The sequence below is a fragment of the Bufo gargarizans genome, chromosome 5 (genome assembly GCF_014858855.1).
Source record: "Bufo gargarizans isolate SCDJY-AF-19 chromosome 5, ASM1485885v1, whole genome shotgun sequence".
In the NCBI taxonomy this organism is placed as follows: domain Eukaryota; kingdom Metazoa; phylum Chordata; class Amphibia; order Anura; family Bufonidae; genus Bufo; species Bufo gargarizans.
In genome coordinates this window covers 180,716,089-180,742,269 of record NC_058084.1, presented here as the reverse complement: position 1 = coordinate 180,742,269, position 26,181 = coordinate 180,716,089, and the positions used below count along the sequence as shown (strand labels likewise).

The following is a 26,181-nucleotide window of genomic DNA, read 5'->3' as shown; positions in this document are numbered from 1 at the left end:
AAAAGTTATGTTAATTGTCCCTCACAGGTCTTGTATGGCCAAAGTGTAATAAATAGGTGTAAAAAATAGACAAAAAAAATAAAAAGTGTAATATAAATAAATAAATAAATAAAACAGCTTTTAGCCCTGCCCCCGGAGACCATAACCCATACATCCCATATATCAATGTGACCATTATGGAAAGGGGTTATATTTTAAAACATTTTTAGTTGCACGCTATGCTTTTCTTGGCTATACAAATACATATAAATTAAGCCCAATTTTTTTTTCAATAACCCCCAAAAATAATTTCTATAACCAAACAGAAAAAAGTTATCACTTTCAAAGACGTATGTGGCCCTCACTTAAATGTGACATGCTGCACTACAAGGCACATGTGATGGCAGAGTGGCTATGTAAACACTTTAGTCAGGGGCATAGTTATAGAGGAAAGGGGGGAGCAGCTGCTACGGGGTCCAAACTCAGAAGGGGCCCAGCCGGGAGGGGGACTGAAAAATGTAATTGTCAGGTCCCCCTCAACAGTATTGTAGAGCGACATTATATACAGTGACAGTATATACAGTGGATATAAAAAGTGAATTATGAATTGTCCATGCATCCCAGGCATAATGCGGTTATATTCTTGTGATTCTTGCGATCCTGGGGCAAAGCCGAATATCCACATAGTCCTGGCTTGAGCCTAGGATGTCCGGGAGGGGAGATATACATATCTCCCCACAGAAACCAAATAGCGGTACCATGCTTAGACTCTAGTTGTAGCTGGAACCCAGGCGGATCAATTGGGCCCGGAACCATCTTCCTGCAACATTCTGGTCTGGGACTATGAGACCTAAGGGGTTTTATGGGTCATTTGCTGCCAGCACCAGAGAAGGAGGAGGGGACACTACCCCTAGGCGGGGAGGGAAGCGGCCAGCTACAGGTCATAAGCCTTGCAAGCCAGCGGGCGGGGGTTTTTCTGAAGGGGGGTCACATCATGCTAATGTGTTTGGTGAGACTGGGAACCAGCTGGCCTCACTGCCCCCACGTGAATGCAGCCAAGGACTATTCCACCACAGTAACCCCAAAGGAACATTCATCTTACCCGGTAATTGACTTGCTCTGCTTTACTCTGTTGTACCTATATCACCTGTATCTGTAACCTCAGACCACTGTATATATTCTGTGTGTATAGTGTTATATCTAGTGTGCCCTTAAGGCGATTAAATATATACTTTAATCTTGTGCTGTCTTGTATCTCGATCACGAATCCCCACGTCCGTGTTTCGGCCTAGTTATAAGCTACCGCAGGTTGGTTTCTGACCCTATATAATCCCATTAGCGGACCGGGTTTATATCAAATGAGAAGCTGGTGGCAGATTTCCCGAGCTGAGAAGACGCTGTTTTCACTGCGGCAGTGAAAAGGCTCTCTCAGCTTGTTGTCTCTCTGTGCCCACGTGGACAGGAGGTGTCTGTGTAAACTGTACCAAGCTGACCTTACCTGCTCCTCTGGAGGGCGTAACGTCACGCTTTGGTAACCTGTGACCATACCGCGTCTCGGACAGCGATACAGATGGCTGTGCTGCGGCAGGGCAGGGGAGGGAGAGGCGTGTCCCTTCCCTGTTCCTCTGATAGGCTGCCGGCACTAGGCCGGCAGCCTATCAGAGGCCGGTGCAGGCAGCGCAGGTGCCACCTAAGCTGTACAGTGCGGGACACAGGCCGGAAGAGGCCTGCATCGCATTGCTGACATGGAGGTAAGTATAACAGTTTTTTTTTTTTTTTATATGTACAATACTTGGGCTCTTGTTACTGGCACATGATGGGGGGGCTCTTGTTACTGGCACATGATGGGGGTGCTCTTGTTACTGGCACATGATGGGGGTGCATCTATGGGGGCACTTATTACTGGCACATTATTGGGGGCACCTATTACTGGCACATTATTGGGGGCACTTATTACTGGCTCATTATTGGGGGGCACTTATTACTGGCTCATTATTGGGGGGCACTTATTACTGGCACATTATTGGGGGCACGTTTTACTGGCACATTATTGGGGGCACGTTTTACTGGCACATCATTGGGTGTCACTATGGGGGCATCTACTAAGGCCACAAATAAGGGGTATTTTATATGGGGGGCTCTGTACAGTAGCATTTTATACTGGGACACATTATAGTGGGTACTATGGAGAAGGAGAGAGTACTATGGGGTCATGTACGGGGGCACTAAGAAGGGGTATTTTATACTTGCAAATTATAGGGGAGACTGAGGACATCTACTGGGGCACTATATATGGGGAATTCTATACTGGTACATTATGGGGGCACTAGAAGGAAGGGGGAGATTAACACTATGGGGGCATTATATAGGGGTATTTTATACTGGCACATTATGGGGGCGCTATGGGGACATTAGCTCAACTGGGGGCATTACAAGGGGGTATTTTTTGCACTGTCACATTATAAGGAGAATTATTTCTACTGGGGGGGGGGCATTATGGTGGGCTTTATTACTCCCCTATGGTATGAGCCCCCTAGTAGCAGCACTAGCTTCTCTCTGCTCTACTATCCCTCTGCCCCTTCTCGAAATCCTTATTATTAATTCTTTCTCATTAGGATACAACACATCAGCTCCACCGAGCCCCCGGCCAAAGTGTTGAAGTGGTGTCCCAGATCCCAAAGGGCCAAGCCAAGTAATTGTAAGTTTTCATGTGAAATATGTTTGTTATACACATATAGCATACACTGTTCCACTCAATATACAGTATACCTCTACACTGTGCGGACAGAAAATAATCTGAAAGTGCCCCTCCTGACACCAGGCTCTGGATCCGCCACTGGCTGCACTTCCGGCCCTGTGCAAAACATTCCCCTCTGCAGGCGATCACCTGAGGGAGCTGTTCTGCGCAGGCGCCAGAATCACAGCAGAGGGTGCCTAAGTGAGATTTGTAGAAGCATCCTTTGACGTCATGGTAGAGGGGAGGAAGCCTCGGAAGGTTAGAGGAGGAGCGCTTGGGCACTTTCAAAAGCAAAGCCTGCCCAGCTGGGCACTTGAAAGCCATTTTCCATAGGAATAAACATTTTATTTTCTGAACATCTGAAGAACTCATAAATGGCATACAGGTATGTTTGGATTGCTTTATTAGTCAAAAGTTGCTGACAGACTCCATTTTAAGTGTGCCCACACAGTGAGGTCCAGTTGAAGGATCTCTGTTTGGAACAGTCAAGTAGAGGTACAGCCTGACAAGTACAGGTGCAGCCATCGATTAGCAGTAATCTGCATGCACATCACGTGGCTGGACCGCAAAGGGTTGTTTGAGATTAGAAAAAAGGGGCAAGTTTTCTTTCAAAACTGTGCCACTCTTAGGGTACGACCACATGGTCAGTTTCTGCATGCAGTTTTGGAAGCCAAATTGAGAGGTGGAAGATAAAAAGAGAGAAAGTATAAAGGTCAGATACGACTTCTCTCTTGAATTCACTCCAGGTTTTGGCTTCCAAAACTGCACCAGGAGACCTGACTGTGTGGCTTACCATCAGTGTGTTGAGCTCCAACAAAACACATCCAGTGGACACAAATGATTCTGTTTCTGGAATAAACTAAACTCTTTTATTCTAACCAGTTTCTAATGAGTTAAAAGAATGGCCACATGGTTCTTTCAAAGGGCAAGGGATGGATGTGGCTTATTAATCACAATTGTGCAGCACATCTAGCAATGCTAAAGATGAAATGTTTGGCTACAAAACTGGAACATATGTATGACAACCCAAACCTGTCACAAAGCCTATGCTCATGTAGCTATATAGACATTTATTATGTCAAATCAATGAATGATCAGGGCCGTCTTTAACAAGGGGCAAAAGGGGCAGTTTCCCCGGGCCCAGTTGCTCCTGGGGGGCCCAAGGCAGCTGCCTCTTGAGCCCTACTGGCCACTGCCCCGGGTGTCAAGCTGTCAGCCGAGCCCCGGTCTCCTCCCTGCAGAGCGGTGCCCACTTCCAGCCTGAGCCCAGCTGCCCAGAACACTGATCCTGAGCCGCTGGAGTCTTCAGAACTGGAAGTATTTACAGTCATTCACTTTACTCTACCAGGTGTGTGGATTTTTTTTTTTTTTGTGTGTTGTGGGGGAGGGCGTGATTGCATGCAAGGGTGTGGAAAGGCAGGATCCAGGGGGCCCAAGTAAATTTTTGCCCAGGGTCCAATCAATATTAAAGATAGCCCTGTGAATGATCAAAGTCTTTATAGATAGATACAATTGAAACCAGAAGTTTACAGAAGTTTATGTTTTTCTCAATATATGACATGAAATCAGAATAAACCTTTCCTGTTTTTGGTCAATTAGGATTACTTATTTGCCAAATGCCAGAATAATGAGAGAGAATGTTTAAAGGCATTTGTATTACTTTCTGCTATGTCAAAAGTTTACATACACTAAGATTGCTATGCCTTTAAACAATTCTGGACTGCCCATATGATGATGTAATGTGTTTGGAAGCTTCTGGTAGGTTTGTTGGCAACATCTGAGTTAATTAGAGACACACCTGTGGATGTATTTAAATGCACACCTGAAACACACTGCTTCCTTGTGTAGCATCATGGGAAAGTCTAAAGAAATATAGAATGTAGATATCAGGAAACATAGAATGTGTCGGCAGATAAGAACCATTTGGCCCATCTAGTCTGCCCAATATACTAAATACTATGGATAGCCCCTGGCCCTATCTTATATGAAGGATGGCCTTATGCCTATCCCATGCATGCTTAAACTCCTCCACTGTATTTGCAGCTGCCACTTCTGCAGGAAGGCTATTCCATGCATCCACTACTCTCTCAGTAAAGTAATACTTCCTTATATTACTTTTAAACCTTTGCCCCTCTAATTTAAAACTATGTCCTCTTGTGGTAGTTTTTCTTCTTTTAAATATTCTTTTCTCTTTTACCTTGTTGATTCCTGTTATGTATTTAAAAGTTTCTATCATATCCCCTCTGTCTCATCTTTCGTCCAAGCTATACATGTTAAGGTTCTTTAATCTTTCCTGGTAAGTTTTATCCTGCAACCCATGTACCAGTTTAGTAGCTCTTCTCTGAACTCTCTCCAAAGTATCAATATCCTTCTGGAGATATGGTTTCCAGTACTGAGCACAATACTCCAAATGAGGTTTCACCAGTGCTCTGTAGAGCGGCATGAGCACCTCCCTCTTTCTACTAGTAATTCCTCTTGCTATACACCCAAGCATTGTGCTCGCATTTCCTGCTGCTCTGTGACATTGTCTGCCTACCTTTAAGTCTTCTGAAATAATGATCCCTAAATCCCTTTCCTCAGATACTGAGGTTAGGACTGTTTCACAGATTTTATATTCTGCTCTTGGGTTTTTACGTCCCAGGTGCATTATCTTGCACTTATCAACATTAAATTTTAGTTGCCAGATTTTTGACCATTCCTCTAGTTTTCCTAAGTCCTTTTCCATTTGGTGTATTCCTCTAGGAACATCAACCCTGTTACAAATCTTTGTCATCAGGATCAATCAGTGATAGGTGGGGAACAAGGAGTAGTCACCTACCCCCAGTGTCACACCGGTCACAAAAAAAAAAAGGATGCGGTTGAGCGCCAAATTCCCAAATGACAAGGTGTAGGTGGGTGGTGGTACAGGTAGTCGTTATTATTATCGAAAAAATCACCCAAGTTGAGGTGCTGTGGGCTGATAGGTAGCGCACAGTGGTGGGTAGGTGAATGGTACAGGAATAAGATGACGTTTAACAGTAGTATTAGGTAAACTCTTAAAAACCTGAAAATCAATCACATATACATGCATAAAAATTGAGTGAATTCTTTAGAATCGTTTAGAATTCACTCAATTTTTATGCATGTATATGTGATTGATTTTCAGGTTTTTAAGAGTTTACCTAATACTACTGTTAAACGTCATCTTACTCCTGTACCATTCACCTACCCACCACTGTGCGCTACCTATCAGCCCACAGCACCTCAACTTGGGTGATTTTTTCGATACTAATAACGACTACCTGTACCACCACCCACCTACACCTTGTCATTTGGGAATTTGGCGCTCAACCGCATCCTTTTTGGTTAGTGACCGGTGTGACACTGGGGGTAGGTGACTACCCCTTGTTCCCCACCTATCACTGATTCATCCTGATTTCTTTGTGGTGTCTAGTTTTGTTTTCTAAACCAGAGCTGCCTTCCCATCCTACTGTTTCCCTTCTTCCCAATCCCTCCATCATACAGTCCTGTTGGCGCCTTTTCTTTATCCTTCTCTTCAGGGACTAAGCACAGTCCCGTGTCGCTTTAGGATAACCTCCTTCTTTTTCTTCTCTTTTTTTCCACTTCTGCTACAAATCTTTGTATCATCAGCAAAAAGACACACCTTACCATTGAGGCCTTCTGCAATTTCGCTGATAAAGATATTAAACAATATGGGTCCCAGAACAGATCCCTGAGGTACCCCACTGGTAACAAGACCTTGGTCTGAATATACTCCATTGACTACAACCCTCTGTTGCCTGTCCCTCAGCCACTGCCTAATCCATTCAACAATATGGGAGTCCAAGCCCAATGACTGCACTTTATTGATAAGCCTTCTATGTGGAACAGTATCAAAAGCCTTACTAAAGTCTAGATAAGCGATGTCTACTGCACCTCCTCCATCTATTATTTTAGTCACCCAATCAAAAAAATCAATAAGATTAGTTTGACATGATCTCCCTGAAGTAAACCCATGCTGTTTTTCATCTTTCAATCCATGGGATTTTAGATGGTCCACAATCCTCTCCTTAAGTATGGTTTCCATTAATTTCCCCACTATTGATGTCAGGCTTACTGGCCTATAGTTTCCCGTTTCCTCCCTACTACCTTTCTTGTGAATGGGCACAACATTTGCTAATTTCCAATCTTCTGGGACGACTCCTGTTGCCAGTGATTGGTTAAATAAATCTGTTAATGGTTTTGCTAGTTCACCGCTGAGCTCTACTAATAGCTTTGGGTGTATCCCATCAGGCCCCTGTGACTTATTGGTATTAATTTTAGACAGTTGACTTAGAACCTCTTCCTCTGTAAAGACACATGCGTCAAAAGATTCATTAGTCTTCTTTCCTAACTGAAGTCCTTCTCCTTCATTTTCCTTTGTAAAAACTGAACAGAAGTATTCATTGAGGCAGTCAGCTAGTTCTTTATCTTCTTCCATATACCTTCCTTCTTTAGTTTTTAATTTGGTAATTCCTTGTTTTAGTTTCCTTTTTTCATTTATGTATCTGAAGACTGCCTTATCGCCTTTTTTCCCTGACTGAGCTAATTTCTCTTCTGCCTGTGCTTTAGAAGCTCTTATAACTTGTTTGGCCTTTCTCTGCCTAATCTTATAAATTTGTCTGTCATCCTCATTTTGTTTTTGTTTTTATAATTCCTAAATGCTATCTTTTTGTTTTTAATGATTTTGGCCACTTCTGCTGAGTACCACAGTGGTCTCTTCCTTTTTTTGCTTTTACTGACAAGCCTAATGCAATTTTCTGTTGCCTTCAATAGTGCCACTTTTAAGTAGTCCCATTTCTCCTGGACTCCAATGAAACTGTTCCAGTCTGATAGGGACTCGTATACCACTAATCTAGTTTTAGAAAAGTCAGTTTTTCTAAAATCTAAAACTTTTGTTTTTGTGTGGTGTGACTCAGTCACTGTACTTATAGTAAACCACACTGACTGGTGATCACTAGATCCCAAGCTTTCCCCTACAGTAATATCAGGAAGAGAATTGTGGGCTTGCACAAGTCTGGCTCAACCTTGGGTACAATTTCCAGATACCTGAAGATGCCTCGTTCATCTGAACAAACAATTATACGCAAGTACAAACAAGATGGGAATGTCCCGCCATCATACCTCTCAGGAAGGAGATGGGTTCTGTGTCATGTACATATCAACCCAAGAACAAAAGCAAAAGACCTTGTGAAGATAATGGCGGAAGCTGCTAAGATTGTGTCAATATCCACAGTGAAACGAGTACTGTATCAACATGGAGTAAAAGGCCACTCTGCCAGGAAGAAGCCATTACTCCAAAAGAAAGCCAGATTAATGTTTGCAAATGCACACAGGAACAAAGCCTAACATTTTTGGAGACATGTCCTGTGGTCTGACGAAACTAACATTGAACTTTTTGGCCATAATGACCATCATTACGTTTAGAGGAAAAAGGGAGAAGCTTGGAAGCCTAAGAACACCATCCCAACTGTGAAACATGGGGGTGGCAGCATCATGTTGTGGGGTTGTTTTGCTGCAGGAGGGACTGGTGCAATTCATGAAATAGATGGCATCATGAGGAAAGAAGATTATGTGGAAATACTGAAGCAACTTCTCAAGAAATCAGCCAGGAAGTTAAAGCTTTGGCAGAAATGGGTCTTCTAAATGGACAATGACCCGAAGCATACTGCCAAACTGGTTACAAAGTGGCTTAAGGATAACAGTCAATGTTTTTAAGTGGCCATCACAAAGCCCTGATCTCAATCCTATTGAAAATTTGTGGGCAAAGCTGAAAAGGCAGGTGCGTGTAAGGTGTTCAACAAACATGACTCAGTTAGTTTTGTCAGGAGGAATGAGCCCAAATTCCGACCAACTATTGTGAGAAGCTTGTGGAAGGATATCCAAAACGTTTGACCCAAGTCATACAGTTTAAGGGCAATGGTACCAAATATTAATGAAATGTATGTAAACTTTTGACTTTGCAGAAAGTAATAAAAAATTCCTTAAAACATTCTCTCTCTCTCTCTCTCATTATTCTGGCATTTGGCAAATAATAATAATTATGGTAATCCTAATTGACCAAAAACAGGAAAGGTTTATTCTGATTTCATGTCAAATATTGAGAAAAACATGCATATGTGTCTTTTTATATAGTGTATATAAACTTCTGGTTTTAACTGTAGATAGATAGATGTGTGTATACTATAGGACGCGAGAATAATTCGGTGGGTCCAACACTGAGTAGAATACAAAATAAAAATAAAAATGTGAATAAAATTATTAACAGATGTGAAAAATAAAATGATTGTCATATCACCTAAGCAGCAGATGGAACATTTTATATATCTGATATTTTCCTCCTGTAGTTAAACCTGCTGAAGGGAGTAGCAAATGTAGTTAAATACTAAGGAAATGTGAAGTCAGGATCTGAAACTACAGTTCGATAACGTTTATATACATATTTTTGACAGGAGTTGAAAACTGTGTCAGGATTTGATCAGCTGTCGTCTGATTTGAAGGATTTCTCTCCTCCTGAGCTGTCAAACATGCGGCAATGGTTCTTTTAATAAACTACATGCCAGCAAACTTAGTTCTGATAAAGGACTTCATATTTTTTTTGCAATTGTAATGGATTGTATGACCAAAGGGAAAAATACTGCAGCATTCTCTTATCTTATTTCAGCTTATCGCCAATTCAATATTTCTGTGGGCACCGTAAAAATGGCTTTTACTTTTAAGACCTACATAATGGAGCTGTTTGTTATGGAGTTATGTTTGATTAAAGCTTACCCCGTCTACATTCAGGATTATGCTGCAGCTACTTATCATACTGGTGCTATCCAAATTTTCTTCTTCCACTGCAGAAACAAGCAGGAAAGTGACTTACTATGGAATAGAGCTGTTGCCTATATTATTACTGTGGAATTATATTGCAATATTCAAAGGGGTTTAAGAAGATATATTAAAAGATTACGAAGTGTAAATAACAGGTTAAAGTCTTGGAAGAGGTGTATATCTCACCCAGGTTCCTCAACTGGGTGAGGTAAGTAAAATCAGGTTCAGCAAGGTGTAGCTTGCGGAGACAGCTTTGTTTAAAAGTTCAAGGGATGGATTTTATTTGGACTGAGAAGGTAGGTTTGGTAGTGGGACCTCCCTAGTCCACCCCCATTCCAGGGCAGGATTTCTCCTAGCCTGAGTGATCCCTAGGTGAAGCCAGCTGAGATCGTTAGGGGGAAATAAAAACACATCCCAGGCTGTCAGTCAGAGAGAGTTATGCCTGGAAGAAGTCTAGGAAGCTAGCTGCCTTGCTGGCTAGAGACACTGGAGTCTCTGTGTGTGTGACCTGCACTCAATAAGTGAGCTAGAAACTAATCTGTATTAGTTGGAGCCCAAACGGGCAGTCGTTTATTTTGTTTGGCTTTTGTTTTGTGGTGCTGGAACTTCACCGTACCTAGTGAACCATAACTGGGTTTGCCTGTAAATTGCAGTGTGTCATAAAATAAAGCATCAATTTGGACTTTAATCTTGTTGTCTGCAAACAAATCTGTCACCGCCGCCCTGATTGAGAGAGCAATCCCTTACAATGGGCTAGAAGTTCTTATCCTTTTCAGGTGGGATCCATGTGACTAGTGGCTCGGTTTTCAGTCATGCTGAAGGGGATAATCCAGGGAACACTAGTTTCTCATATGATGTCTGACACCAGTGCTGTTTCTTCCGTCTTTACTGTATAGGAATGCCTAACCTATACCTTCAAATGATGAGGGACAATAGCTGCAGCGCACACATTGCACCAAGGCACATTTTGTAATGCTAAGTTACTCCTTTAGCTTCGCCCAATGCCCAATCCCGCCCAGTCCTTCTTAGTGTCCTCACACAGAAGTTATATCTACATTCACAGTAATAATGCCCACATTGTGGCCATAACAGTAGTTATGTCCACATTGCGCCACCACACACTAGTTATGCCTGCATTGTTTCCCCATTTCAGTAGTTATGCTCACTTTGTACCCCATTTCAGTAGTTATGCCCCCTTTTAATAGTTATTCACACATTTTGCCCGCTTTTAGTAGTAATGCCCACATTGTGCCACCTATCAGTATTAATGCCCACATTGTGCCCCATTTCAGTAGTTATGCCCATATTGTGTCCTATTTCAGTAGGTATCCCCACATTGTGCCCCCTTTTAGTAATTATGCCCATATTGTGCCCCCACACAGTAGTAATACCCACATTGTGCCCCTGGCAATAGTTATGCCACATTGTGCCCCCACACAGTAGTAATGCCCACATTGTACCCCATTTCAGTTGTTAGGTTCACATTCGGGCCCCTTTTAGTAGCTCCCTGCTGGGACAGCCACTGACATCCGGGACAGCCAATACATGCTTCAGGTGACTACAGCAGAGTTCTATCACCTTATGAAAAATAATTTGGCCCTCTTTCTTCCCTTATACATAAAAAAAGCCATTGCCTAATAGTCATCTATATACCTCTGTTACGGACAGTAGGTGTGAACCCACTGTGCCAACTAACTAGTACCATGGCGGTTCCATGCTATTCACCCTTTAAACCCTGTACAGGGATCCGGACTTCACTGTAACTAACCAACCAACTACCTCCTAGAGTAGTCCTGGTCCGAAGCACCAAGGACTTAGGCAAAAGTGTAGTCTGAACACAGTCCAATAGTCAGGGCAGGTTGAGTACTTTCATATTCCAAATAGCAGTTCCAAGGTCAGGTCAAGCGGAATGCAAGCATAAACCGGGTCACAGTTCCAAGGTTGGGGCAAACAACAAGGAGCGTAATCGGAAGACAAACAAGGTTTGGCATACGGATATCCAGACGAGATCACCTTCACTGGTTACTAGCAAGGAATAACCTCAAAGCTCAGGCGAGGAGGTGGATCCACAGCCTAGAGAAATAGGGAGACTGATCAGCAACTTAACCAGCACCTGGACAGGGGAAAGCATTTAACTCTCTGTGCTGAAGGAAAGTTCACTGAGCTCTAATCCCAATTTACAAAGGGAGAACAGAGCGAAGTGCCTGTGGCTGCCTAGGACAGCAAGACTGCGGTGGGCACGGAGCGCCAGCATGACAGCCTCCCTGCAGAGACGCTATCTCCTCTACTAGCTGTGGCATGGTGGCAAAAAGTTGCACTGCTCTGCCACTTCCATACGTGAGAAAATAAGGATATGTTCCCATGTTTGTTGTAGAAATGTCTGCCACTGTCCCATGTATACAGTACGAATAGGGTTTGTAAAAATCCATGCACACGCAGAAACAACAACTTTTAATTAGATGGAACAGATTTTCAGTTACAGTGTGAATACACCCTCAAGGTATAGATGCACATTTTAACTGTATGCTGAATGCCTCATGTGGATAGATGTGCCTTGACACTCGTGTTGCATTTTGGTTGAGCTGGGAAAGCATGAATAAGGGAGAGTTGGAAAGTATAGCTGTTAGCTGAATGAACATTGGGCCAACAGCTATTAAAGGGGTTGTCCGAGTTATACAAAAACTCATGTAAACACATGTAAATGGCCTAAAATACTAAATGAATGTATACTCACCTGTTTTATACCGTGTTTCTTTGAGTGCTGAGTTCCGGTCCTCACTTTGCTGACATCTTCTTGGCTGCAGCTGTGATGTTCCGCGCACAAGTCATCGCTGCAGCCAATCACTGGCCTTTGCCGTACAAGGGACATCTCTGCTGAGGCCAGTAATTGGCTGCTGCGATGAGCTGTGTGCACAGAACTTCACCACTACAGCCTGGAAAACAAAGAGCAGTGGCGAGGAACGGAGTGTATCACAGGAAATAGCAGAGGAGAAAAAGGGTGAGTATATACCATACATTCATTTGTTATTTTAGGCAGTTTACAGGGGTTACCTGAGTTTTTACATCACTCAGGCAACATTCACAGAACCGTATGTATTTTGCGGACTGCAAAACGTGGATCCGTAAAATACTTTTGACGTCTGCCGAACATCCACGTTGCTTCCGTTCTTTTTAAGGACCTAATGACTTCAGTGGGTCTATGGTACGCATTTGCAGCCAGGAATAGGACATGTTCTAACCTTTGTGAAACGGACACATGGATGCGGAAAGCGCACAAATCGTCCATGTGCTTTCCACATCTGTATGTCCGTTCAGCAAAACAATAGAACATGTACAATGCTTGGCCACAAAATGCTGTCAATGGGTCCGCAAAAAAAAAAAAAAGAAACGGATGCAACACATGTTTTTGTGGATCCGTGTTTTAGGGACCGCAAAATACGGTTGTGGATGGTCCCTAAAGGTGAGCATTAGAAGTGTACAACCCCCACTTTACAACCTCACTTTAATCGAGTACCGTCAGAGGGAGGGTGCATGGTGTTTAGAAGGTAAGGCAGCATTCAGATTGTTTTAATATGGTGCCGGATGGGAAAAAAAAATTCTCTGACTCCAATCTGAACAAAGCAGACCATCATAGCATACAGATATATAGTATGTAGAATAGATCTAGAATTTATAGATGCATGACTCCGATATCAATATGGGCAATGGTCGTATCAGTAGACGAGAAAGTGTCCTTGAAATGCATACAGTATAAATATATACAAAATAATTTAGTAATACGTGCCTAGTTCAGCAGAAAAAAAAAACAAACCTTAGTTTATCTTTTGGAAAATAAGCCACGGGGAATTATACTGATTTTCTGAAGCAAGCTCTCCTGGTTTATCGCCCTGATGTATATTCTTAGAAGCATTTTCAGCCAACATAATGTTTAATGTAGCTTTGCCCTGCAGTTCTGTAGCATGGAGCTTGCACCTGGATAATATTTGACAAAACATCTTCATGGATTGCTACTGCTGACGGTGCAGACCTCCGGATAATAAATTAGTGCATGAGATGGATTTATCTAAATAGTAAGGACTCTGCTGAATTCGCATATTTAAAACATTAATCCACTTTGCAAGGCTTTAATGAGGCCCCACCATTGGGGCAAAAATATGTTTTCTCATATTGTGCATGTTGTTGAACGCCAGAGGTTAAGTATTATGCGGGGTATTTAATTAGTATCTTCTAGTTACAAAATTACAAAACAAACATTTGGTGACTTGAAATAGAGAATCACAAAGGTACAAGGACAACACAATACAATATATAATAAAATGAGTTTATCACAAGTACATTTTCAGAATTATTTTTTATCCTCATAGGCTCCTGATCAATCCCACACAGTAATCTATAGAAGGAATGTGTATAATTAGACATATTTACAAAGGTAGATTATTGTCACCATGTCACTAAATTACAAAAGGGCATGGGACATGGTATTTAAAGTGTACAACATTTAGGAATTACACATTTTACTATTTACTAGAGAGCTATCTATATAGCAAGATTAATACCTGAACATCTCTGGTCCATAATTGAATCTATGTGAAATTATTTAACATTAGAGTTGCTGGATTTCCAGTCTCACTCCAAGTGACGCTTAAATGGGGTTCTGACTACAGTATGATGTAAAATTGGTTTATTCTGTGGTCCGATGGGAGCAGCGGGGCTGGAGATTTGAAATGGCGCAGCTCTGAGGTCAGTAGTTCTCGATAATTTAGCTCTAATTTTAACATTTTCAGTAATAAGAGTTTTAGAGAATTACTATATAAGCAATTTTACAGTAACTGTATGAGTACTGGTAAATACTTTAAAATGGTTGTCCCCATGAGGATATATGAACACCATAGAGAGAGAGGTTTCCTGCTTGGAAGCCCTATCTATTAGCTATATCAAGGAGTTACTGCAAAGATTAGCTGACACATAGGAGGACTTTGCGCAACCACAAAATATAGCAACACCTCCTTTAGATAACCACCCGAAATTCAAAAATTGTAATGTGGACTTCTAGAGGATTGATCTTCTCAAGAAGACGGCCGTGTGCATGATTTATGGTCGATCTAAAAATCTGTAACAGAAAATCTGGTCTGAAGAAAGCTGTCTTCTCAAAGAGCTGGTCTTTTTGAGAGATTTCACTGTGTATCTTTACTAGTATTGAATTCGAATTACGATTCACTGCAAAGCCAAATTTCCTCATGCTTTGGGGTTAACGAATCGATTTTCCCTGGATAGCGGTGAAAAATAAAAAAATATCATATTTACTTCATCTGTTTGAGTGCGACGAGCTGGCCACCAGCCTGATTAATGATCCTGTGTGAAATCACGTGCCTGGCGACACATGATGTCACCACGCCGGCCAAGATTTCGCTCTGGATCTACAATCAACATGACGGCGGTTGGCTCTTTGCGATAAAATGGATGAGGGCAAGTATAATTTTATTTATTTTTTATTTATTTTACATTGTAATATTAATGTCAGATGCCGCGATCAGCTATGAAAATGCTCCCGGTCATTGTACCAACTACTTATAAAGAAATGCACTTCGTGACAAAGTAATTTGTCACGAAGCAAATAAAAAAAAAAATAAATAAATAAAATTTCCAATACTTAGCTCATCTCTAATATTTACTTATTTAGAGGCATATGCCAACTGCCCCAAAGTAATAAAATCTAATTCCCAAAGATTTCAACTGCCAAAGGGCTTATGCACGCGGCTCTAGTTTCGGTCTGCATCCAATCCGCGTTTTTTGCAGATCAGATACAGACCCATTCATCTCTATGGGGCTACAAAAGATGCAGCAGCACACCTGTTATCCGCATCCATAAGTCCATTCTTCAGCCCCGCAAAAAAATAGAAGTTACCCTATTCTTCTCTGTTTTGCGGACAAGTATAGGAGTGAAAAAAATAAAATAAAATGACGGCATGCACTTGGCCGTGTGCATGAGCCATGATTACCAGCGGGTCCTCCTTTAGGCTGATTTTACACAGACCAAGCACTTACATCATCATCATCATCATTTATGATTCTGTGAGTTCCTACCTGTGGGTCTACTGTACTGTACTCACATAATGTCAGATAGTCCCCCAACAAAAAAACATCCTCTTTTCTCTTTTTCACCTCAAATAAGAGGGCCAGAAGCCGGATCCCACTGTGAATCTGTCAGTCCATCCAAACATGCATACAACATTAGAGCATACACGCATACAACATTAGAGCAATATAGAAATCAGACTTGTGCCCTGATGATGTCCAGTGTAATGGACTGAGTGCATAAACTAAAACACGTCATTGGTGCTGAGAGCCCCAGGTCCATTTATTTACAAAAACCGTTCTCCAGGGATTGGCTGATTTAGCCTGATGTCGTTTTCTAGCCTGCTTAATAACTATTTTTCACGATATGTGGATGTTTGCGCCGTAGTGGGAATAAAGCTTACACTGATCCATATTGGACATGCACTGAGAGAACTTCACATTATTTACTCCTCTATTGACCAATAAAGGATTAGTGCCATATCCTACTTGACGTGTCTTGTCTTATAGTTCTATGTTCCACTTTTATTTTCCTTCTTCTGCTGTGATTCACATATTTATGGGAATGGTGAGGGCTGGGCATGGCCATGTAAAGCATAAGTCACAGAGTGCACTTTGCACATCGCTGTTTTCCATAAGGGGGATATTGAATGTGGGCTGGTGGGTTTTGTGTTGCCAAGACTGCTTTTTAGTCCCAGTCTGACCTTAAGTTTCTCTACTCCAAAGATAATGTTTATCTTGCATATTCAATCCACAATGAAGGCGGTCAATGCCAAATGATGGGATGATGGACCATACAGCTCTCAAATACATTTCTTGGCAGATGCCAAGGAGCTTCTGACGGAGAGAAGGATGACTTGCGGGGAAAAGATTAGAGACTTGCTGCTGAACTTATAAAATTATAAAGATTTTATCCGGTGACAGTTCCACCAAATTTAAGGCATCATACCCCCATCCACACCACAATGCTAGTAAACATCTGGGATGACCGTTACATTGTGTTCTGTTTCATTTAATTAAAGCAAGGAACATCAGACTTGGAGGCTTTATACACATCCTGAAGGTATTGTTTTTGCTTGTACCGATGCATGGAACAAAAACAAAACCTTTTCCTTTATTATTTATTAACTTTGTAAGTTCTCAGGGCGGCAGCTGTTTCGAGCTGTGAAATCTAACATATTCAGTTCAAAGTGCTGGGTAGTTGTTTCCCTGCACAGGATATGAGATTTCGGAATAAATGCTTTAGGGACGGAGAAGTCTCATAAATAAGTCAGGAATTTATCAAAGCACTTTCTCCTCTATAACCGTTGGATCAGACTGAGCTATCATCGAGGTCATTGCATAGATGTGCAAGGTGCCATGCAGTATAGAGACGAAGGCTGTGAACACACTTCGTCTTCTCTGTGTACAATGTCTAATGTTCCATTCAAGCATTTATTTTTGAAGCTTCGCAAATGAAGATCTTCAAGTGCCTCCTAGTGGCGGATATAAAAAAATGCTACAAAAAGCCAAATCTATTAAAATGTGCTGTTCATGGTGCATTTTTATTGCTATGTGAAAACTGACAGCATTTTACAGCCTAAAAATCTTTCCGCATTCATTTGGCATAGTATTTAAAGATAAGTAAGTGACAAAAAAGCCCATAAAGAGACAAATTATATTTATTTTACTTGCTTACATAGTGCTGACATATTCTACAGCGCTTTACAGACATTAAAATCACTCACTGTCCACAGTGGAGCTCACAATCTAAATTCCCTATCCGTATGTCTTGAGTGTGGGAGGATACCGGAGTATCTGGAGGCAATCCATACAAACACCTAGAGAACATACAATATCCAGTATTTAATGAATATATATACACCAAAAAACTGAGACCACTGCAAAATTATCATTTTCTCCAGTTTTACAATTTATGGGTAGATATTCGACTAAAATTAGCAGTTTTGTTTTATTTTATGAACTACTGACAGCATTTCTCCAAAATTTCAGATAAAAATATTGTATTTCAGAACATCTTTCCTTTAGAAAATGACAACTGGTCAAAATTCCAGTAATATCAGACCTCAGATAATGCTCAGAAAACAAGTTCAGATTTATTTAGAAATAAAACCGTACTAATATTTTAACCTTTAGATGAAATCTAGAAAACAATGTTTTGGCGGCTCGGATACAAACCCATTCACTTCAATGGGGCTGCAAAAGATGCGGACAGCACTCTGTGTTCTGTCCGCATCTGTGGCTCTGTTCCGCGGCCCCGCTAAAAAAATATAACATGTCCTATTCTTGTCCGCGCTTTGCGGACAAGAATAGGCATTTATATTGTCGGCGCCCGTTCTGTTCCGCAAATTGCGGATGGCAACACGGGCGGCTTTCCGTTTTTTGGCGGATCCGCAGTTTGCAGACCGCAAAAAAAAAAAAGCACAGTCGTGAGCATGAGGCCTAACCCTAATTTTTAATCACAGCATTCATATGTCTTGACATGCTTTCACCAGTCTTTCTCATTGCTGTTTGGTAACTTTATGCCACTCCTGGCGCAGAAATGTAACCCCTTAGTGACCAGCCTGTTTTGGGCGTTACTGACCAAGCATTTTTCATCCTTTTTTCATCGTCGCGTTCCAAGAGCTATAACTTTTAAATTTTTCCATCTATGTAGCTTTATGACGGCTTGTTTTTTGCTGGACAAGTTGTAATGGCGCCATTTTGGGGTACACATAACTTTCTGATTAACTTTTACTGGGAGGGAGATGGGAAAAACCACAATACTGCCACTGCGTTTTTACGTTATACATTTTGTTCATTTTTCGGTATAAATAACATAATATCTTTATTCTCTGGGTCAGTACAATTATAGTGATACCAAATACATAGGCTGCTGGAAATTACTACAGCCAGGACCGGGGTCTATATCGGAAGCCAGGTAGGCTTCACACACATCGGCACCCCGCGATCGCATTTGCGGGGTGCCAATGGGAGACAGAGGGAGTCCGCTCCCTCTGTCACCGCTTTACATGTGGCGGGAGCCATTGCCTGTGGCATGTAAAGTGTTAAACAGCCAGGATCGGCACTCCTGCTGTTTCAAGCTATTAGAGCAGGGCCGCGGCAGCCCAGCCTAAGGCCCCTTAGTGACCGCCGTAAAAAACATGTATCGGTGGTCACCAAGGGGTTAAGCATCTCGGCTTTGTTTGATGTCTTGTGAACATCCATCTTCCTCTTGATCACATTCCAGATGTTTTCAATGAGGTTCAAGTCGTGATTGGGTTGGACATGACAAGTTCTTGATGTGGTGGTCCTCCATCCACACCTTGATTTATCTGACTGCGTAACACAGGGCATTGTGCTGCAGGAAAAAAAAAACAATCACAAGAGTTGGGGAACATTGTCAGAGCAAAAGGAAGCAAGTTTTATTCTAGGATAACTTTTTACATTCATATTCCTTCACAAAGATAAATCTGACTGATTTCAGCCTTGCTGAAACACCCCCACATCATCACCGCTCCTGCACCAAATTTCACAGTGGCATGTATGCCTCTCCTGGATCATTCTAAATATTACACAACCTAGTGTTGGGCAAAGCTGAGGTTGACTTTGACACCTTTGCACTTAGTGATGTACTGTTAAATCACAGAGCGCTAATAGTATGTCATAGTGCAGGCTCAGATGTGCTTGCGACATTGCTTAAAGGTGATAGCTGTATACAGCTAGCACCTGGCTCTCACTGCCAGGAAGGGAGATACCTCAAATCCCAGCTGTCTATAGTGACCATAGCAACCAAGAGGTTAGATGGGGGAGGGGGGGGGGGGGCTCCCAAAGGCCCCTATGACCTGGTCACAATTACAGAAAGTAACAGACTGTCAGAAATACTACAGTGCATAGTACAAGAGATCAAAATATAGCAGGTTCAAGACCACTAAGGGGACTAAAACAAAAAAAAAATATTCCATTTATCATAACTATATATATATATATATATATATATATAGTGACACAGTGCGGCTGGGCTGGTTTCCAACCAGGTGAGGTCAAATACCAGACCGGAGTTTGAGTGCCGGACCAGGTTTTGGCAGCACCTGGCTGTCCTTAAATAGGCAGCTGGGCTCAGCAGAGATGTCTCTGTTTTTGGGATCTGAGGCTTTGTGCCGTGCTGGAAGGCTCAGAGCCGCATGCTGGGGAAACAGGCCCCCTAAAGCCTGCTATGGACTACTGGAGGCAGAACTGCCAGCAAGGTGACTTGTGTTATATGAACTTTCCATTGTGTGTGACTGTAAAGTTATGAGCTGTTTTGCGCAACTGCCTCAAGTGTGAATAAACACTGACGTTTTGTGTTAAGAACTTGTATTTTGCCTCTGCGCCCACTTACCCTATCTACCAGAGCGAAACGCCACGATATATCTATATATATATATATATATATATATATATATACATATATATATATATAAAAGCAAAAATGGGACAGCACTTCAAAAACAACTTCGATTTTATACACCCATGTGGCAAAATGGCAACATTTCGGCTCAACAATAGAGCCTTTCTCAAGCTTGAGAAAGGCTCTATTGTTGAGCCGAAATGTCATTTTGCCACATGGGTGAATAAAATTTCTGTTTTTGGAGTGCTGTCCCATTTTAGTATTTTTATATTTTGGCACAGGGCTTATGAATTTAGACTTAGCACCCGCCCTCTGTTTGTTCGGTGACGGCATTTTTTCCTATAAATATATATATATATATATATATAGAAAACTAGCATAAGCACCATTTTTTTGTCCAGATGAATCCCAGCAGGCATACCCGAAATCAGCTAGATCCCCGCCATGTCCCATTAGAGTCAACAGGTTTGGAATAGCTCCGGTTATGCTGGGTGCATTGAACTCGCTTTAACGCATATGTGAAAGTAGCCTTACACTGATAAATTGCTGTGGGCCTACTTTGGATAGAACAGACACGCTTCCTGTGACCCCATGAAGGTAGTTCTGGAGCAAATCACACTATATGTATATTATATATATATATATATATATATATATATATATATATATATATACAGTCACCTCCATAAATATTGTGACACCGACACAATTCTAGCATTTTTGGCTCTTCTATTTACATCCAAATCAGGTGAACGGTGTAGGAATTGCAACAGTTTGCATATGTGCTTCCCACTTTTTAAGGAACCAAAAGTAATGGGACAATTGTCTTCTCAGCGGTTCCATGGTCAGGTGTGTGTTATTCCCTCATTATCCCAATTACAATGAGCAGATAGAAGGTCCAGAGTTCATTTCAAGTGTGCTATTTGCATTTGGAATCTGTTGCTGTCAATTCTCAAAATGAGATCCAAAGAGCTGTCACTATCAGTGAAGCAAGCCATCATTAGGCTGAAAAAACTAAACAAACCCATCAGAGAGATAGCAAAAACATTAGGAGTGGCCAAAATAACTGTTTGGAACATTCTTAAAAAGAAGGAACGCAACGGTGAGCTCAGCAACACCAAAAGACCCAGAAGACCACGGAAAACAACTTTGGTGGATGACCGAAGAATTATTTCCCAAGTGAAGAAAACACCCTTCACAACAGTTAGCCAGATCAAGAACACTCTCCAGGAGGTAGGTGTATATGTGTCAAAGTCAACAATCAAGAGAAGACTTCACCAGAGTGAATACAAAGGGTTCACCACAAGATGTAAACCATTGGTGAGCCTCAAAAACAGGAAGGCCAGATTAGAGTTTGCCAAATGACATATAAAAAAGCCTTCAGTTCTGGGACAACATCTTATGGACAGATGAGACCAAGATCAACTTGTACCAGAGTGATGGGAAGAGAAGAGTATGGAGAAGGAAAGGAACTGCTCATGATCCTAAGCATACCACTTCATCAGTGAAACATGGTGGTGGTAGTGTCATGGCGTAGGCATGTATGGCTGCCAATGGAACTGGTTCTCTTGTATTTATTGATGATGTGACTGCTGACCAAAACAACAGGATGAATTCTGAAGTGTTTCGGGCAATATTATCTGCTCATATTCAGTCAAATGCTTCAGAACTCATTGGACGGCGCTTCACAGTGCAGATGGACAATGACCCAAAGCATGCTGCAAAAGCAACCAAAAAGTTTTTTAAGGGAAAGAAGTGGAATGTTATGCAATGGCCAAGTCAATCACCTGACCTGAATCCGATTGAGCATGCGTTTCACTTGCTGAAGACAAAACTGAAGGGAAAATGCCCCAAGAACAAGCAGGAACTGAAGACAGTTGGAGTAGAGGCCTGGCAGAGCATCACCAGGGATGAAACCCAGCGTCTGGTGATGTCTATGCGTCCCAGGCTGTAATTGACTGCAAAGGATTTGCAACCAAGTATTAAAAAGTGAAAGTTTGATTTATGATTATTATTCTGTCCCATTACTTTTGGTTCCTTAACAAGTGGGAGGCACATATGCAAACTGTTGTAATTCCTACACCGTTCACCTGATTTGGATGTAAATACCCTCAAATTAAAGCTGACAGTCTGCAGTTAAAGCACATCTTATTTGTTTCATTTTAAATCCATTGTGGTGGTGTATAGAGGCAAAAATGTTAGAATTGTGTCGATGTCCTAATATTTATGGACATGACTGTATGTGTGTGTGTGTATATATATATATATATATATATATATATATATATATATCCTAAGATGTTATCAATAAAAACTACAGATCACCACACAAAGAAATAAGCCCTCATACAGGTACTTCAGCAAAAAAGTATCACAATATGGTGACAGAAAGCAATTTTTTTTATTCATTTTTTAAAGTAGTAAAACATTACAAATATTATATACATTTGGTATCTCCCTAATTGTACTGACCTGTGTCCATAAGGGGTTAAATGCTACCATTTGTTACCATGATTTTATAAAGTAAAAGTAAATATGAAAGATATTACGGTAAATGCAACTAGAATAAATAGCTCTATTATTGTGATGGTTTCAGTCTATGGTAAAGACTATGGTAAAAGTTTCAGAGCAGCATGTAATGTTCTATTCGTTCATGCACGGCCATACACAACATGAGAAGTAAGCACCATGTGGTACATTTTCTCCATTCCTGATGATATTGAAATGTTCATTCAGCTCAGCCGCTTAAGTACAAGATAATGTAATAGTACTCTATAAAAAATAAAATAAATGTTCACTAGATGTACAGAGAAGATGAAAGTTACACTCTTATTTCTTACTTTTCAGCTGCAGGAGTGTTAAAGTTTGGAACTTTGGTCAGCACATCAAACACTTATGATGGCACCGGCATTGTCACAGTGGAAACTGACAGTCCTCTCATATGGACTATGGGCTGTAAGACAACAAATGATGATTGAAGACAAGTAATGAACATCTCACCAGGAGCACATCTAAGAATAACACTGTAGGTGAAGAAAGGTCATAAATATCTGTCAAAGTCCTTGAGAAAAAGATGAAGCATATGGGGCCAACTATATCAAATCCTCTAACTACCTAACCTTTGGACTGGCATGAAAGCAGCTTGCCGTTACTCCTAAAGTGGTTTTCCAGTACTTATTAGGTTAATGGCCTATCCTCCAGATAGGCTATCAATATCAGAACAGTGGGAGTCCAACACCACACTCATTGATCAGCTGTTTCGGGCAGCCGCCAGTGCCGGAAACTATACAGTGGCTCTATCTTGCAGTTCAGCTCTGATTCACCAATGGTAGCAGAACCACACTACCTCCGGCATGGCTACTCCACCGTGCATGGAACCTCGTGCTTCCGGCACCATCCAGTGTATAGTTTCCAGTGCCAACAGCTGCCCAAAACAGCTAATGAATAGGGATGTGGGGTGTCAGACCCCAACCAATCTGACATTGATGACCACTCCTGAGGACAGGCCTTTAATATCTAAGTACAAGAAAACCCATTTGAAGGAATGGGTTCAAATGGCAGTTTATGCATTTTTCAACACTAAATCACAGTTGTTGGAAAAACTGTATAAAAGAAAAAAAAAATGTAAAGCCGGGGAAATCGGAGCTACGTCTATACCAAAGTTACATTATACTAAATCCATTTTTTCTATGTTAAAGGGCTCTCCGGTATTTTATATTGGTGGCCTAGCCTCCAGATTAGCAGGGGTCCAACACACGGCACCCCTGGAGATCAACTGTTTGAGAATTGTTCCAGAGCCAGAACTATACAGCTCTGTCAATTGTGTACAGAGATGTGCAGTTCTGGAGCCAGAGCTACTCCTGAACTTCTTTGGGATTTTTGTATCCTTATAATGGGTCATTATTATCAGATTGGCAGGGTCTTGAGGGTAGGCCATCAATATAGAATCTACATACAGGTATGAGGGAAAATTCAGTGCTCATCTTTCATCTTACACTCCTCATTATGTTTCCTATTGACTTGCTTTATTCATTACAAGTATAAAGTGCCTAAGCTGTCTTTGTAAAATGATTGCGTCTGTGAAATAAAACTTTTTTCATTATTACCATGTTTTATACTCATTTGTTTTTTTTGTTTTTCAACTGTAATTTTCCATCTTATCTTTCCATCCTTCAACTATGTTTGATTCCACTGTTGTCTTTAGTAGGTTTCAGAGTAATACAGCATGTGGTAGAATGCTCCTGGACCATTGGCATAGCAACGATCAAACCGTGAACTGTAATCTCCTTGGTCTTGTGATTTCTTCTACAGGCTGCTTTGTGCTTCTTGTAGATTATGTAAGGCTACTGCCAACCAGTCTTCTCTGCCTGCTCACCCAAGCACTGCCAGAGGCGGGTCACCACTACAAACCGGAGCAGCATCAGAATGGCAGCAATGGGAGACTGGTCATGGTGTGTATGGCTTCTTATTATTTTAAGCCACTGCGAGCGATATATAAAAAATAAACAATATAAACAAAAAGATGCCCTGCACATACAGGGTACACTGTATCCTGTCTTGCTGATTCCCTTGCACCTTATCATCATGAAGGCAATATAAGTATGGAGATGGAAATGTACTGTTGGACTCTAAGACATACTGCAACACCCACTACTAGACTAGAGAACCTGGTAATATGTTGGACAGATACATTGTACAAGCTGCTCTGTCTCCGACTTTAAGGACAAACTGTGTAGCTCGAAGGCTTGTCATATATCTTACGCTGGGTTCAGACCTGAGCGTTCGCGATGGAGCGCTCTGTATGCGCGTTTGTACGGGCGCTTGTAATCGCGGATACAGAAACAAGTGAACGCCCATTGTCGCGCGTACGGGAACGCGCGACAAGACTCCCCAAAGAAGCTCATGTACTTCTTGGGGCGTCGGGCGTTTTACAGCGCGATCGTACGCGCTGTAAAACGCTCAGGTGAGAACCATTCCCATAGGGAATCATTGGTTCTTGCCTGTTGAGCGTTTTACAGCGCATAGGAACGCGCTGTAAAACGCTCAGGTCTGAACCCAGCCTTAGAGTTTGTCCGACTGATATCTCTCCCCATTCCATTGAACACATGTATTCTCAGCCTAGCAAAAGAACAAAAGTGGAAATCTAACCGCTCAATCCTCATCTCCCCCGACATCTGCAGTCAGCCGGCCTTGGAGATGTACTAATGTGTATAGCCAGCTTAAAGAAGTTTTCTAGTTTGTATTATCATCTTTTAAAATAATCATTTCTAAAGTTTACTGTAAGGCTACTTTCACACTTGCGTTCGGGGCTCCGCTTGTGAGTTCCGTTTGAAGGCTCTCACAAGCGGCCCCGAACGGATCCGTCCAGCCCTAATGCATTCTGAGTGGATACGGATCCGCTCAGAATGCATCAGTCTGGCACCGTTTGTCCTCCGCTCCGCTCAGCAGGCGGACACCTGAACGCTGCTTGCAGTGTTTGGGTGTCCGCCTGGCCTGTGCGGAGGCAAACGGATCCGTCCAGACTTACAATGTAAGTCAATGGGGACGGATCCGTTTGAAGTTGACACAGTATGGCTCAATTTTCAAACGGATCCGTCCCCCATTGACTTTCAATGTAAAGTCAAAACGGATCCGTTTGCACGATCATGAACAAACAAAAAAAAATATATATATTTTTTTTTGTTCATGGTAATGCAAACGGATCCGTTCTGAACGGAGCCACCGTCTGCATTAATATGAGCGGATCCGTTCAGAACAGATCCGATCGAACGCTAGTGTGAAAGTAGCCTTATTTTGTAAAGTATTTATTTTCACTTTATAGCTCTGGTCACATGACCATGTCCATGCAGCTCTTTCTTATTTCCTGTGATGGGCATTTCAAAGTAGTAACAGTTGCAGTGATAGGGGGTGTCTATGTGATTAGCTGGATAGGAGGAGCAATAAACTAGCTGGGTGTTAGGGGCAGTGATAGGGGAGTGTCCATGTACCTAGTTTGTGGGAGGAGCTATAAACTAACTGGGTGTTAGGGGCAGTGATAGGGGAGTGTCCATGTAACTATCTGGTGGGAGGAGCTATAAACTAGCTGGGTGTTAGGGGCAGTGATAGGGGAGTGTCCATGTAACTATCTGGTGGGAGGAGCTCTAAACTAGCTGGGTGTTAGGGGCAGTGATAGGGGAGTGTCCATGTA

At 41.8% G+C, this 26,181-nt stretch overlaps 1 protein-coding gene across 4 annotated transcripts in view; it reads left to right on the top strand.

Annotated features, from left to right (window-relative positions):
* Positions 1-24,099, top strand: part of TPK1 (thiamin pyrophosphokinase 1) — a 730,092-nt gene extending 705,993 nt beyond the window's left edge. For all 4 annotated transcript variants that reach the window (XM_044294424.1, XM_044294425.1, XM_044294426.1 and 1 more), the window contains exon 9: positions 22,842-24,099. In XM_044294424.1, coding sequence (XP_044150359.1) covers positions 22,842-22,972 — 131 coding nt within the window. In that variant the 3' untranslated portion in view covers positions 22,973-24,099. The remainder of the gene's footprint in view (positions 1-22,841) is intronic.
* Positions 24,100-26,181: the final 2,082 nt, after the last annotated feature.